This window comes from Poecilia mexicana, unplaced genomic scaffold (assembly GCF_051168715.1).
Source record: "Poecilia mexicana isolate PSO_F unplaced genomic scaffold, ASM5116871v1 scaffold_6, whole genome shotgun sequence".
Classification (NCBI taxonomy): domain Eukaryota; kingdom Metazoa; phylum Chordata; class Actinopteri; order Cyprinodontiformes; family Poeciliidae; genus Poecilia; species Poecilia mexicana.
This window is the reverse complement of record NW_028263375.1, coordinates 17,295,923-17,310,568: the sequence shown is the minus strand read 5'-3', so window position 1 is coordinate 17,310,568 and position 14,646 is coordinate 17,295,923. Positions and strand designations below refer to the sequence as shown.

The 14,646-nt window shown below is 39.1% G+C and overlaps 1 protein-coding gene across 2 annotated transcripts; it reads right to left on the bottom strand.

The window, feature by feature from the left end:
• Positions 1 to 122: 122 nt before the first annotated feature.
• Positions 123 to 11,993, bottom strand: fbxo31 (F-box protein 31). 2 transcript variants are annotated; one of them, XM_015003215.2, is made up of 10 exons: positions 10,829 to 11,993; positions 7,167 to 7,238; positions 6,726 to 6,812; positions 4,755 to 4,831; positions 4,434 to 4,601; positions 4,210 to 4,284; positions 3,350 to 3,459; positions 3,105 to 3,258; positions 2,518 to 2,882; positions 123 to 1,835 (listed from the first exon to the last, which is right to left on the bottom strand). In XM_015003215.2, exons 1-10 carry the CDS (start codon positions 11,253 to 11,255, stop codon positions 1,613 to 1,615), a joined length of 1,758 nt encoding a protein of 585 aa, XP_014858701.2. In that variant the 5' UTR covers positions 11,256 to 11,993; the 3' UTR covers positions 123 to 1,612. The 2 variants fall into 2 exon arrangements, with proteins under 2 accessions (XP_014858701.2, XP_014858702.2); XM_015003216.2 differs by lacking the exon at positions 6,726 to 6,812 and having other exon boundaries at positions 10,829 to 11,985.
• Positions 11,994 to 14,646: the final 2,653 nt, after the last annotated feature.

Sequence of the window (14,646 nt, the reverse complement as noted above, 5' to 3'; positions counted from 1 at the left end):
GAAATATTCAGGTGTGGAAAAAAAAAAATCTGTAGGGAGGCAAATACTTTTTTCGCATCACTACAGCTTTTTAGTAAACACCACTATGGAAACGCGAAGCACACTTACACCCACATAAGATATGAGAAACAGATTTAAATTTTTATTTTTATTACTGAGTGCTTAAGCTGAAAAGCTCCCTGAAGTCTGTGAGCAGTTCAAAAGGTCAAACCTAAAACTTCCAATGAAACCAAGCATATGGTATTATTACAAAGCAACACTTTTCAAAGGCAAATCACTCATATAGCTGGGTTTACAGAACTTTCAATAAAAAGTTGTCATGAAGTTAATAAAATGTGACATATCAAGGATGCTTCAGCAAACACCTGTTTTGCAGATGTTAGCAAAACTGCAGTCTGGTTTAAAAAAAAAAAAGAAGAAAAAAAAAGTGCTGGCCACTGGTCTTCATGATTTACTGACCTGCCCAGAAAAGTGCACTTGGAGTAGGAAAGCTACTGGGCATCACCATCAGATGGCCGTAATGAGACACACAGAAAGTTACTCTGAGCTTCGAGTTGCACTTTGAGCCGTTGGTCTGATCAGTGAGTTAGAAATCATTATAGGGGGGAACTGGTGGCAAAAGGTTTGCAGCTAATAAAGCCAGGCAAAACACTGTCAGCCATGAAAACACACATTTTAAAGATGGAGACTTTTTTTTTTTTACAGAAGCAAAAACAGCATATTTGGTTACGTCAATTTAAACTACTGTATAGATTACCTATTGCATTACAATACATTTTTTCCAGCTTTTATAATAGGCTAATATGTTTGGTGGGGTCACATTAAGTGTTGTGTTGCCTATGAAAATGATTCAAAGACCAATTAATCAATAAAAGTTAATTAATGTAGGTTTGATCAAATGGAAGATAGAGAACATTTGCCAATTTTAAAATAATTCCTGGTATTTTCTGGCTGAACATACCGAATGTAACTGTATATTCTGTTTTTGGACTTGAAATCAAGAGAAGCACCTACCTAAAGGTGTTATTTTTTAATTTACCTACTGGGAAAAAAAAACAAAAAAAAAAACAAGGCATGCTGCTTTACACAAACCAAACATGTTTAGATAGTGGTTATGGATGCAGTGCTGATTAGATCTAAATAAACGCAGCATGCACTTGAACATGTTCGGCACTGAAGCTGGTATAATACTGTGATATAACGGAATACACTGAACACCTTCATCTGCTTCAAGCACTATCGGGTACAGACATGGTTCTGGAATCACAGGCACATACAGTTTGATCCTCAACGGGTGATATAAGTGGTACCATCGCTCTCCTTTGTCTGCAGGGAATAAATAAAGTTTTATGTGACCCGTTATCATGCTGCACTAGAATTAGATTAAGGTCATACCAGGCTGAGGTGATAAACAGTGACATGAGAGGCCCTTCAGAGTGCATATGTGAGGGAAATATAAGTGTGTTAGGTCAGGGTGAGACACAAAGCAGGTAGAGTAGCACAGTAAAACCCAATCTCCACCATTAAGAGTTAGGGTAACGATATTGGGATGGTGACGTTCTCAGCGGAGGTGATTCATGTGTAAGGGTTATTTTGCCAAAAGCTCGAAGCATCAGGATGTCCAAGACTGCATGTTGCGCAGCATAGCCTCAAAGCGCTCCATGCTCGGTGCGTGGGCGTGGGGCAGGTGGTCCGTCAGCCGGCTGTACAGGCTGAAAGATTTCAACTCCAGCCAGATGAAACCAAAACGGTCCTCGTCGAACAGCACGAAGAGCCCCGGCGTGCGCTCTGGACTCGTGAAGCCGTGTCCAGCAATCAGACCTGTTCCGTAGAAGCTGAAACACAAACGAAACTCATCAACATGCTGGTGGATACCGATGGTGTCAATCACCCTCATGATTGACAGCTGCTATTCTACAGCTGGTTCACCACAACAGAGCAGGCTATGAATGGTCTGGCTAGCTAGCATTGCCACCAATGTGAATAAATGGTTTTCCTGTAAAGGTAACCGCCGTTAACACATTAAACAGTGCGTACACAAGGGTGAGACAGTGCAAAGACACTCTGATGATGTTTGTTTTTGCCCGGGATCGGCAAAAACAAATGATCCCGGGTAAAAGAGGCGAAGAAGCTCAATCTTTTCACAGGTGATCTGTCTTGTATTACACTGTCATTTACAGTGACAGTTTTAGCAAAAATGGTTTAAAAATGTTCAAGTTACATACTGCACCCCAACCCTAACAGCATTTTGAATGGATGAAGTAGCAAAGCTATCAGACTTTAAAACACTCCTTCTTTATAAACACAACATTATACAACTGTGCATCATGTGAAAGACTATCAGACTCCTGCAGCAAACATCCACAAACAGTAACCCTCCACAACCAAGTGTGCAGCTGTAAAATCTTCCTTACTCCTCCCACTACTCCATCAAACCTTCTGGAATATCCTATCCATTAGAGACGCAAGGATGAGGACTAAGAATGTGCATTTTGGGTTTATTATTTGAGTCCTCACCATTTCCTGCAGGTGCGAGGGTACACCTCATTGCGAGCCATGACCCCTAAAGGCAAAACAAAGGGCTGAGCCTCAGGAGACGAGCTACTACCGGTGGGGCCAGACTGGCACGCGTCTGCACAGGCACCGTGGTCGACCTCCGTTTCTTCAGCAGCAGCACCGTCTGCTTCCTCCTCTGCACGTCCGAGACAAACAGAGGCGTCGCTGGCTGGCTGTTCCACCTCCCTTTGAACTTTCTCATGTATTCCCAATATAATCCGCGACAGCACGTCTATGTTGCGCTGCTGGTCCAATTCTGGGAGGTCCACAGGCTGACTCAGGTCAACATCCAGTGTGAGTTGCCCTGCAGGAACGTTTGGGTCTCCCTGAAAGAAGGAAGAGAACAATTTTATTTGTAATTGAGGTCATTGGCTGAAGAAAGAGGCAGTTTCCAGATACAGAATTAGAAAAAAAAAAAAAACAACCACATGATTTTTAAAGCACATTTGTAAGAAAACATAGCTGAGGTGTATTTACAAGAACTTTTTCATTTATTTCCAAGGATTTCCCTTTTCTATCCCTCTGACAGTGATTATGGACAAACCTACAGTGAGTTTAGTGGCTCTTGCAGACATCCCATGGAAACTTAGCATGACAATCTCCAAGCCATGACTCCCGTATGTGCCTTTGAATAAGCCTGGCTGCAGCAGATCCGAAGGCATCAAAGGAGGCAGGTAGATCCGCCTGTATGTCAAGCAGTTGCTGCAAAAACAAAAAAACAGACAAAAGCCACCAAGCTGCTACTGAAGCCTCATAGAGACAGAACAAATGTGTGCAAGATAAATCGTCATACTCATATTGACTGGTGTAAATGAACTTCATCAGAATGAGCTCCTGCATGTGTTCGTGGAAGATCTCTTCCAGTGTGCGACCCCATTCTTCCTCCAACCAAGTCCGAAATTCCTGCATGAACACACGTTCATATGATAAAGAACTCTGAATTTCATAAGGCTCAGCAGAGTACAGAATAAAACGTATTAATATCACATGGAAGTTACCACATTTTATCAGAGAGCAGCCACACTACCATGTCTTTTGTTGGGATTTTTATGGGATAGAGCAACAGAATTGAGCACATAACTGGAATTTCAAAGAATAATGGTTCAAAGTATCAAAAATCCTTTCAGGAAAAATCTGCAGAGCGGCATGCATTTTTTTTTTTTACATCCAATTTCGTTTATTGGAAAATCCTTGCATAAAATCCAGAGCAGCAAAATCTCTTAAAGCTGTCCTTTGAGGCATGTCTGAGAACATTAGACTCTGGTGTTTCGGTTAGATGAAAACAAAACCTACATTCAAAATGCTATGTGTGGAAGAAACCCGACCTTTCAGATCACTGAATACAAAAACCCAAAAGATGTACCCCAAAACCACTTGCAATTATAATGTATTAACTCAGTTGGGTAGAATTTGAATGCAAAAAAGAAAAAAAAAAGGATGTATCCCTGTCCCAACCTAATTTACAATTATTTTCTACTTTGTCTTGGTCCATCACATAAAATCAAAACGCATTAAAGTTTGTGGTTGTTAATTCACAATGTGTGCGATATGTGAAAATGCTTAATACATGTGGGAAATATGTTTCTCAGGGCACAGCAGATCAGAATATAAAACTAATTATTAACAGGATCTAGTAGAACCGGTTAGACGTACCTCCTGTCTGCCTCCTGGCATGCGGTGATGATCGGTCTGGTTACATTTTGTGGAAAATTCATCTTTCTTTACTGTCTAAAATAACAGAATATGGAATCTATTAATGAATGATCAACTTGTTTTAAGCAGCTATCTTTAAATAAGGAGTAATTTGCATGCAAATACAATATCCTGCATATACAACACAGCTTATTTTAAGGGCTCTTTTTCCTTACGGCCCTCACCTGTATGTCTCCCTTGTGGGGACCTTTGTGTCCATACATACACTCCACAGTGGCTTTTTTGCTTTCCAGCAAGTGAATGCGGAAAAGCGGTCGCCTTCTCATCGGATCTTCCACCCGGGGATCGTGAGGAGGCAGATACATCCAGCCAATAATGAATAACCCGTCCACCTGGGTGAAATATGGCTTTATTTAATCGCCCTAATCAAACAAATAGTTTTGCCAGAACACTGAAAGCTAATAAAGCTTCAATTCTTCTTCATGCAAACATGTCTAAAAAACAATTAAGCATAATCAGAGTCAAACGGTAACAGAAATACTTACCACGACATTGAGTAATCCACCATAAGGTCCGATGTCAGGCTGCCAAAGCCCTAGAATGTGCCTATATGGGTGAAGCACTGCAAAAGAAGAGAACAACAGAACACTGTAATAAGTTTCAGCAGGACTGCACTCATAATCACCTGAGAGTTAATGCCGTATGGTTAAAGGTGGTAAAAGTGAAGTTAAAACCACTCACTGCATCATGTTGTTCAATGAGAATTAAATCGAGTTATGGTCAGTTTATTGCCAAAGAGACATTCACGTTCACTTTTCAGGGTCATAATCGCATTCACTTTGGGATTTTAATGATGCGTTTGCACCGCTCATTTTCACGTGAAAATGTCATAATTACAAGAATAAAAAGTCAAAATTACAAGTTCTAAGTGTACATGCTGGACGGTTTGAATATACAACTTTTAAAACCGACTTTTAATCTCAAAGCTATAACTTTAAAACCCACGTCTGACTTTTATTCTAGTATTTTGACCTTAAAATGTGTTGTTACGACATTTAAACTCACAATTACGACTTTTATTCTCATACTTATTACTTTAAAACATGTAATTGTGATTTTAAAACTCATAATTACTTTTTTCCCCCTTCATAGCAGTAATGGGCTTCCATAGATTTTACTGGCTGCGACGAATGAATTCTACAAATCAAAAATTGGATCCACAATTGCTGACTTTCTCTCTCAGTGTCAAAAGTATACATGCGTATTTGACTTTAAGGAAAACAACATGGCAGATGGTACCTCACTCAGCTTCTTGCATAATTGTGGCTGGATTTTTGATCACTCTTGTTTACACCACAGGTCGAGTTTATTAAAACTATTTCTTGACACAGATCTGATTTTTAAAAGCGAGCTGACTTGAGGTAAAGTTAGAGAATTTGGAAGAAGTCTTAATTCTTAATTATTCTGTCCATTTTGTACAACACAACAGTCCCACAGCTAAATGCTGCCACCGCCACCAGACTTGAGAGTCAGTACAATGATCCCGAGTTCAAAACGTTTTTATAGTCAGTAAAGTCAAACAGTTCAGTCTTTATATTGACTGATCATAAATGTTTCCTCCAGAAGGCATCAATCTTGATTTGTGAGCAAAGGGAAATCTGAGCTGATTTTGGAGCATTTTTGTACTCACCCTTTCACTCCGCGGCGATGTGAAACCTGCCTTACCCTGGACAGTGAAACTAATGTTTCAGCAGTTTCAAGATATCGGCAGGCTCGTTCCCTGGACTAAATGAACCAAATCAAGAAAATTAGCCGAGACCAAGTCATTATAACCTATATTTTCTTTTAGTCAGTTCAAATCAGGTGGTTCGAACTTGGACACAATTAGGTGTACCAACAGGACAGATATTCCAAAAACACCTCGAAACTGGATTTGGATTAAACATAAAGAGACCGGAGAGCCAGGTGTGTGCCAGTTCCACGAAGGCTGGCAAAAAGAGACGTTAAACATTGAGCAATTATACCAGAAGCTTGATGATGGCTGCAAAAGGGGTGAAGTCCATTTGCAACTTGTTAAGGGATATTTAAACCAGATAATTGAGGGTGTGTGTGTGTGTGAATATATTGGAGTCTGCATGCATGCATAATTTTGGCCATGAGTGGAGTAGGGAAAAGCCAAAAATAAATCCCACTTCATGCACGTTTTGGTTTTTGTTGAAGTTTTTTTTGGTGTTGCATTGCAACATAGAGACATTTTTTTGAAATAAATCATTAAGAGCCCAAGATCAATGAGTAAGCTTCAGACCAGAACTCTATGTTCCAGACAGTTGAGTTTCAAAACAGCACATGTGGCACACCAACTTAAGCTGCCTTCTCTTTTCGCAGCAAACAGGCAGTTCAGTAAACGACAAATGAACTGTTATCACAGGAAGTACAGCTTCAATTGCTTTGCTTCAAAGTCGCGTCATTATGAAGACCCAAACACACAATCCGTCATGATGCAGCAACCCACATACAGTGTGTGTACACGTCTCTATAGTCCATGTGCTCGTAGTCAGGTAGGAGCTTCATAAAGCGCCCAGACTTCACCCGCGGGACGACACCTGCACAGGCACAACATAGGTATGTGTAGAGCAGCAACAGAACCAAAGAGGGTTCAGTCCAGAATTTGACTACTGGAGGGAAAACAGCTAATTTTAGGAGCAAACAGCTGACGTTAAAAAACAAAACAAAACAAAACAAAACAAAAGGCAAATATGCTTATAATTCCTACCAGTACACAAATGAGGAACAGACTGAGGGAGAAAAACATGTCTTTATGAAAAAGTAAGCCTTTCTCGGCTTATTCTGTCTGAACAGTTACTGTACATAAGGAGAAGGAAAGAGGTGCTTGAGAAGACGTAAAATAGTGACAGATTTAGCGCTTCAGTAAGTTTCAACGGGAAACTGAAACTGACGTTTAACGTAGAGATCTTGGCTAGATACTCCAGTCGCTTCCATCTTCCTCAGGTCTTCCCTCATGCCAAACTCTGAAACAAAAAATGGTATAATAGACTTAGTGTTACAAAAAGTAAACTTTTGGTCAAAATTAACATAAAAACATGGACATAAAACATTATTTTCAAATGCTGCGTTTACAGATCTGCATGTAATTTGTGTATAGAGTAGTGTTGCTAAGGAATCTAAATAATGTCAGAATAATGTTTCGACTATAAAATGTGCTCAGCTGAACAGAGTATTTGTAGGGCAGCCAAAGGAGACAGACCTTCTGAGGTTACAGATCAGGAGTCAGTCAGGATAATGTCCAACTCTCTGTCAGCTCAATGACAAACAAATTATTATTTTCAGTTGTAATCATTTGTATAAATTATTGGACATGAGTGGTAAAATGCACCATCAGATATTTTAATAATAATAAAAATATAAAGCAAAAAGCGTTTCTGCTTTAAAACTTTTATAAAAAAAAATGCATATATATTTTCATACGCATTTGTTAAAATCATCATTGTGTCATGACAATATCATATCATACAAGACAAATAAAATGTGAAAAAAAAAAAAAATCAAGCTTCTCTGCCTTTTCCCAGTGCTCCCAGTACTAACTGCAGAAATACACCACTCAGTCAGAAACAACCAATCAGAGCCAGAAGGAGGGTTCTAATGCCATCAATCACTCAGTACATGCTACTCACCTGCTGCGAATGCTAATTCTAGTTAGCATAGCACAGCGAATAACCACTTTTCTTGAAACAGTAAGTTGTTTCTTTGCCATTAGTTCATTGAGCGGTGTGTACAAGAGCATGATTGACAAGACCTTCTTCCTGGCTCTGACTGGTTGTTTTTGACCAGCAGTGGTGCATTTTTGCAGACCTCAACAGTAGCAGTGGGAGGAGATAAAGGAGCTTGATTTTTTCATAGATGACATGTTGACAGTTTAAACAAATATGGAAAAGACATATTTCTGTAAAAGTTATATTCTGCAGCTTTAATAAAAAATAAAATAAAATAAAAAAACATTGCTTTTGTACTATCCTCGAATAGCCAAAAAATAAAGGTGGGGGTATTTTACTCTTTTTACAACTATAGGTGCCATATAATCTTCAGGTTTTTATCCTTCAACTGAAAAAAATTAATTAATTAAGGAAGCCAACAAGACATAGTCATTTACATAAATCTTAATCTACATCGCATCTTACTGGTTTCTGGTTTTCTTTAAAGTTTGATGTGCAAATTCCAGTTTTGATCAATTTGTTTGCGCAAAAAAAAATTTTTAAAACTCAAACGGTAAAAGGTCACCGAGGCATGTCAAACTTTGGAATTTTTAAGAGATGCAACTAACGGTAAAGTTTCCTCAGAGTAAAGCAGGTTAAAATAGCCTATTACCATTGCCAGACAAAAAAGCTGCCAGTGTTCAAAAATATAATTGCATACTTCAACATTTTTAGACATGACAAAGCAAACATAGAGACTAGTGTAACTTTATTAATTGATTTCATTAGAGGTGCACCGATAAATTGGCCCCGGTTTTGTTAATTTTGGGAGATTTTATGATCTGCTACATGTGAAGCCCATCTTACTCACTGATCTCATCTACCTTGGCAAATGTCTAAAAATCAACCACTGTCCTCTTTTTCTCTGCCGTGAGAGGTTTGATTGGCAGGTCATGCCTGCCAGTTTGCAGTGAACAATAGTCTCTTCACTGTTGCCAACTCAGTGACTTTCGTGCTATACTTAGCAACATTTCAGACAAAAATAAATTTAAAAAATCAGCAACAACCACATAGGAATCAGCAGGTCAGGCTTTTTAAAGATTGGTAATCGGCAATCAGCCAGAAAACTGCATTCGGTGCACCATTAGGTTTCTTTTAACTTGATTGCTACTCTCCATTCCCGAGAGACGACTAACAACCTCACATGGAGGCCGTGAATCCTGCTTGTTGTGGAATAATATTTCTGCTATGCTTTGGGCAACTTGCCTCTAAATGCTGGTGCTTTAATACCCCCCCACTGCATTGCAAGTCAAGTGTGATTTTATTTTTAGTAATTTCCTGGAATAGTCCTCTGGCAAAAAGACTAATCATGTGTCTATAAAGTTACACAAGGCTGAAGAATGAATAGCAAGTCTTTTGATAAAGACTTTCATTAAACCACGAGGGACGGGTCTGTGCATGTTTTTGGTAATTGGATGTTCTCGTCAGAAACCACCACAAAAAAAATAAGAAATAATTTGATTTTCCTTTTAATATCTACAATTTTAAATTAAATACAGGCCACTTTCGTGGTCAAAACAGATCAGTAAAAAGTTAAATATGGACATTTCTTCCTTTTCTTAATATTTTAAATGTTTATTTGAAATATTTAAAACATACCAATGTCTAGCAAAAAACAAACAAAACTTTTTGTATATTCTGCAGTCATTCTATAAAGTCACTGTCCATAAGTGGTAGGGGGAAGGTTATCAAAACAAGGTATGTTTTCCAAAAATTATCCTTGTCCAAGCTCATAAAAATTTAAGTTCATTTTAGATGTTCTTGTTCATCTGTGTTTGTAGCACACACACTCACACACACACACACACACACACACACACACACACACACACCCCCCCCACACACACACACACACACACAAAAAGTGGCACAACACACTCAAGACTTACACAAGAAATGGAGCCAAAATAGCAGAGTAAAATGTTGGTGGAATAAGGTGCTTTTAGAAGGGAAATTAAACGAATAGACTGGGACAGTGGCTGTAGAAGGCACTACTTCTACTGTGCACATAAAAGTTGTTGTGCAACATGTTTACTTGTGCAAAAAGCAAATATAAAAATGAGATTATGGTGATTGTTTTTCTTTTTTATAAAAATGAGGAGGTGAAGCATTTTAAAATCACATTGTAAGAAGAGTGTGAATCTAACTTAGTGATTTTAGTTTTTTGTTATTTTATTATGAAAATGGAAGATTACTGAAAAGTTGATCAGTTAAGTTTGAGCACCACTTGTTTTTCAATCGCCAGTTCCTAAAAACGAAAGTGACACAACACTGGCAGCAGTGAAACTCAGCAATGTGGAAATCAGCTCAGCACATTTAATTCTGGTGATTTTACTGTGTTTAACAATATTTTAATTTTACAAGAAAAGCAACGGCATTTAACTCTTATTAATCCGTGTTACTTATAAGTCCACATATAGATTTTAAAGTCAATGCCTTTCCTATAAATTGTTCACGCGTCACCGATTAACGTCACATCAACAGCTTTTCAATGTGTTTATTGTTAGTGTAAGTGGCATGTGGTTCCTAAGCAAACAGTCTGAAGTTATTACGTGTATGCTAAAAAGGATCAGGCCTGCATCAGCGGTCTTATCAACTGCAGAGAATGGCTGGCAGGTCCCAGTAAAGCAGCAGACTATTACGACAGTCTAAATAATGTTGTCACTGTACGCTACTTGATACTTGATTCTCTCTCTCTGTCTGTGTGTGTGTGTGTGTGTGTGTTTTCCACGGCAGCATATTTTTGTGGCAAGCTGTAGCTGACAGGATTCATAAAGAAATGATTCAGTCATTGAACGTTTCAGTGGACTGTGTTGGCAGTTTTCAGGTCTGATCAACATCATCATTACCTTCCACGCATCGTCTTCTCCATATGGTTTCCGTGTTGAGAATTTGTCTGAATTTTTTGCATACGAGTGCGACATTTGGTAACACTGTTCCAGGAAGCAAAGAGAATATTTCCACCAAGAGCTCCGGGGGTAATTCCATTAATGACTCTGGGTGTGGAGGTCCAGTGTTTGAGCCTCGTCTGTTGGTGTTATGACCGCTTCCATATTCACAAGCGTCACTTGGCTCTGCAGTGGCTGCGGCCGCGGCGGCGGCGACGCGCCCGGGGCCTCCACAGCTACCTGCGTCGCTTCTCCGCTGGCCTACGATCCTCTCCTCTTCCTCCTCGTCCATGTCAGAATCGCTCCCTTGGTCCTGCTGGTCGTTCCTCTGTCGTCTTCGGCACCTTCGGGACTGTCCGACTCCGCAAAGCCTGGCACAAACAGCCATCCGTAGTCAACAAACGGCTAAAATTACATCACTACAACACGTCTATCAACTGCAGTCATATCCTTCTGTCCTCGCGAGCATAGGCAGGGACATGAGCTGACGTCACACTGCTCGCTTGAGGATCGGCTATGGCAAGGCATTTGATCATATAATAATTACGTCGACTCTTCAAAACAAATAATTTCCAGTGCCTTCCAGAAATATTCATGTCCATAAAAAACATTTTTATAGATTTCCTCTATACAACCACAAACTTAAATGTATTTTATTGGAATTTCATGCTAGAAAAATTAGCCTGTAAAAACTTCAAAAGGGATAAATACGTGCATGTCACCGAATAGCTCATTTCTTCATCTTGTTTGTGGAAGTTAAAAAGTCTGAATTACAGGTAAAAAAAAATAATTTAAAAAATCGGCCTAAATACAATAACCCCAAAAAAGAAAAAAAAGCAATAACTCAACAAACCACAGGGAAAAAAACAAAACTACAAAATCACAAAGATTCAGTACACTAGTACAAACGTGTTGAATTATTATTTTCAGAGCTGTCAAAAGTGCTCACAAAAGGCCTTCATCACCCTCCACTGATGAATGACCTTAATGAACCTACCATCGGGTCCAGCAGTCTTCCTCAAGAAATATTGCAGGTATTTTGCTGTTATTAAAGTGATATTTTACAAGTTTGTGTTTGAAAAGTGACGATTTCATTCTGAGTTGTTAAACGGTTTAACCTTAAACCTGCACCCATCCTGTTTTCTTCCTGTCCTGTTGTCCTTCAGTATGACCTCAGTGACCCTACAATCGGACTCAGCAGGTTTTCTGAAGGAAACTCTGGAAGTGTTCCCAGGCGAGCAGGTAAGGTAGATGCTTCCTGATTCAGTTCTCCATTTTGACTTGAAACTTTCTCAGCCGTCTTCCTCAAGAAATGTTGCAACCATTTAAACAATATTTACCAGCATAAATTTTCAAAAGGGTATGACCTCCATCCTGTTGTCCTTCAGGAATCTTCTTGTTTTCACCACTGATATCACCCTTCATCGACCCCCATCGACAGTCAGAAAAGCCCTATATCTCCTTCTCAACCACTGACGGAAAAGGCCTTCATTTTCCTCAGTTATTTTTTTCTTCACAGAAGCTACACCTGGTCTTGCGCTGTCGTTTCTCAGCTTCACACACAGTTATTTCTGAATTAAGATGCCAGCTGATGCACTTCTGACTTTTTGTAACTTGACATTATTTAACCCAAACACACAGCGGGCTCAGTGTGTGTGTGTGTATGTGTGTGGGTGTTTTTGGGTATAAGTAGAGGTTCTGCTTAGCTTGCTCAATAATAATTTGTAAATGTGGAACAGCTAGTTCACCTTTGACCTCTAGAAACTTTTATTAATATCTTTAAAATAATTCACTAACACATTGTACAAATGTTTGACACTAATTTTGTTCTCTCAGGTTTCAGAAGCAGGTTGGAACAGAAATGTCTTCAATAAATTATCCAGACTCTGATTATTAATTATGCCCACTAATGAGCTCAGAGTTTTAACAATGAACTGTGTTCAATTCATGGTTTCTGAAGAGATTCCCTACTGCTTCGTTAACCAATCACAGGATGTGGATCATAGAGGGCAGAGGTTTGGGATCATAGTGGGCGAGGTGGGGGCAGACAAGACAGAAAACGGCGACCTGATAGACCTTTTCTTTGGTCTTAGTGAAAATAGAAACTGCTGGGAAGATTCAGAGGATGGAGCAGGCGGTTAAGTAGAGAAAATTGTGGGTTCAAATCCCTCTACAAGTCTTTAGAGTGGCGTTGCCTTGGTTTGGTACTCTGGTTTTCTCCTCTAGTCCAGAATGTAAACGTTTCCCCAGACTTGGTTTGGCCACGACTTAAGAGCCAGAGAAACGCTAAATACCAGCAGCTGATAGGCAATGGTACTCTAAGACCTCAGCTGTTGCGTCCGTATCAGCCACAGCCGAATGGATCGGGTCGGCCTCGGAAGACTGAGCAGCTCTCCCAGAACCTCCTGTCTGACCCGAGTCATGCCAGCACTCTCAGAGCGTTTAATTAGCAGAAATGTGGAATAAGAAGCTGCCTGTTAGGAAAAGGTCACCTCCCTTTGCTGAGAGAGAAATAAAACTTTATTACTTAAAGAGTTGTGTCTCTGTGGAATCAGGCGCTGCAGCTTTAAAGCAGAGCAGAAACATGTGAGTGAGTTTTTATCTTCAGGCAGATGATGAAGAGGAGCTGAACATCTTTACCTCATCTGGAAACGTCTGAGAAACTGAAACTGAGTTCAGCCTTTCACTTTGCAGGCCTTTAAACTGCAGCTTATTTTCTCCTTTATTTGTGGGAAGACTGAGGGGGCATGGGAAAACGAGGAGACAGTTTGATCTTTGCCCTGGTTGCTTCAGCCAGAAATTAAAGGTGGAAAAACAAACAAAAAACAAACAATAACCACAAAGTTTATCATTAAAAACCTCCGGATAAATTCCTGAAATAGAAACAGGAGAAAACAATTTAATTCAGTTTACTTCTTTTGCGCTAATGTAATATATAATGTATATAACAAATATCACCTTACAAAAACAACATTTTAATTCAATCATATATATACTCCAAATGATTATAGTCATTATCAAACGGATAATGACTTAGAAACTTTTTGGACTAAAGAAACCTACTGATTTTAACCATTCTCTCCACTTGTTGGTGAAAATAACTTCACCTCTGGTTGGCCTGTCACAATAATCAATAAATCAGTTAATCTCATGATAAATTCAAGTTAGCTCAATTTCCATTTGCTTGATTTATTGTTTCTCTATTCATTCAGTTTTTGGTAGAAAGAAAGACTCCAGCCTGGTGCTTTGGTCTCAACTAAACCTTTTTTTTGAAAGACAATTTTGTTCACCGTGATTTAGTAATTCATTTTATTTATAGATTCTTTTTATTTATTTTGGATATTTTAAATGCCTTCCAGTTCCAGTGTTCAATGTTCATTAGAATTTAAAGTTTGAAAATATGTTCTTGCATTATTGTGCTATTGCCATTATATTAATTGTAAATGGTATTAAAACAATATAATTGGTTATCGCGATAACTTTTGGCACAATTTATCATCCAGCAAAACTTATTGTGAAAGTTGTGAACATAACAAAATTTTCTGGAGGCTACATTGTCCCAAAAGTCTTTGTCATAGAGATTTCGCAACAAATGTATGGTCAAATGATTTCAGTAGGGACAGCCATTACCCTGAGGATTTTATTCTGTTCTCAAACTCAAACGGACTCTGGAAAAATGCGAGCGCTGGATCAAGGCCTGCTGCTGACCTCACAACCTGTTACATGAAACAGTGATGGTTGGCAACTACCACATGTTTATCTGCACAAAGGTAATGGGT

Bases quoted from the DNA above. Each gene is read 5' to 3' on its own strand.
- fbxo31 (XM_015003215.2), bottom strand. From the start codon at position 11,255: ATGGCTGTTTGTGCCAGGCTTTGCGGAGTCGGACAGTCCCGAAGGTGC. The intron at 6,813-7,166 runs GTCAGTTTCAGT...GTGCCTGTGCAG, and splicing joins CCAAGATCTCTACGTTAAAC to GTGTCGTCCCGCGGGTGAAG. The intron at 1,836-2,517 runs GTGAGGACTCAA...TTTGTGTTTCAG, and splicing joins CCTCGCACCTGCAGGAAATG to CTTCTACGGAACAGGTCTGA.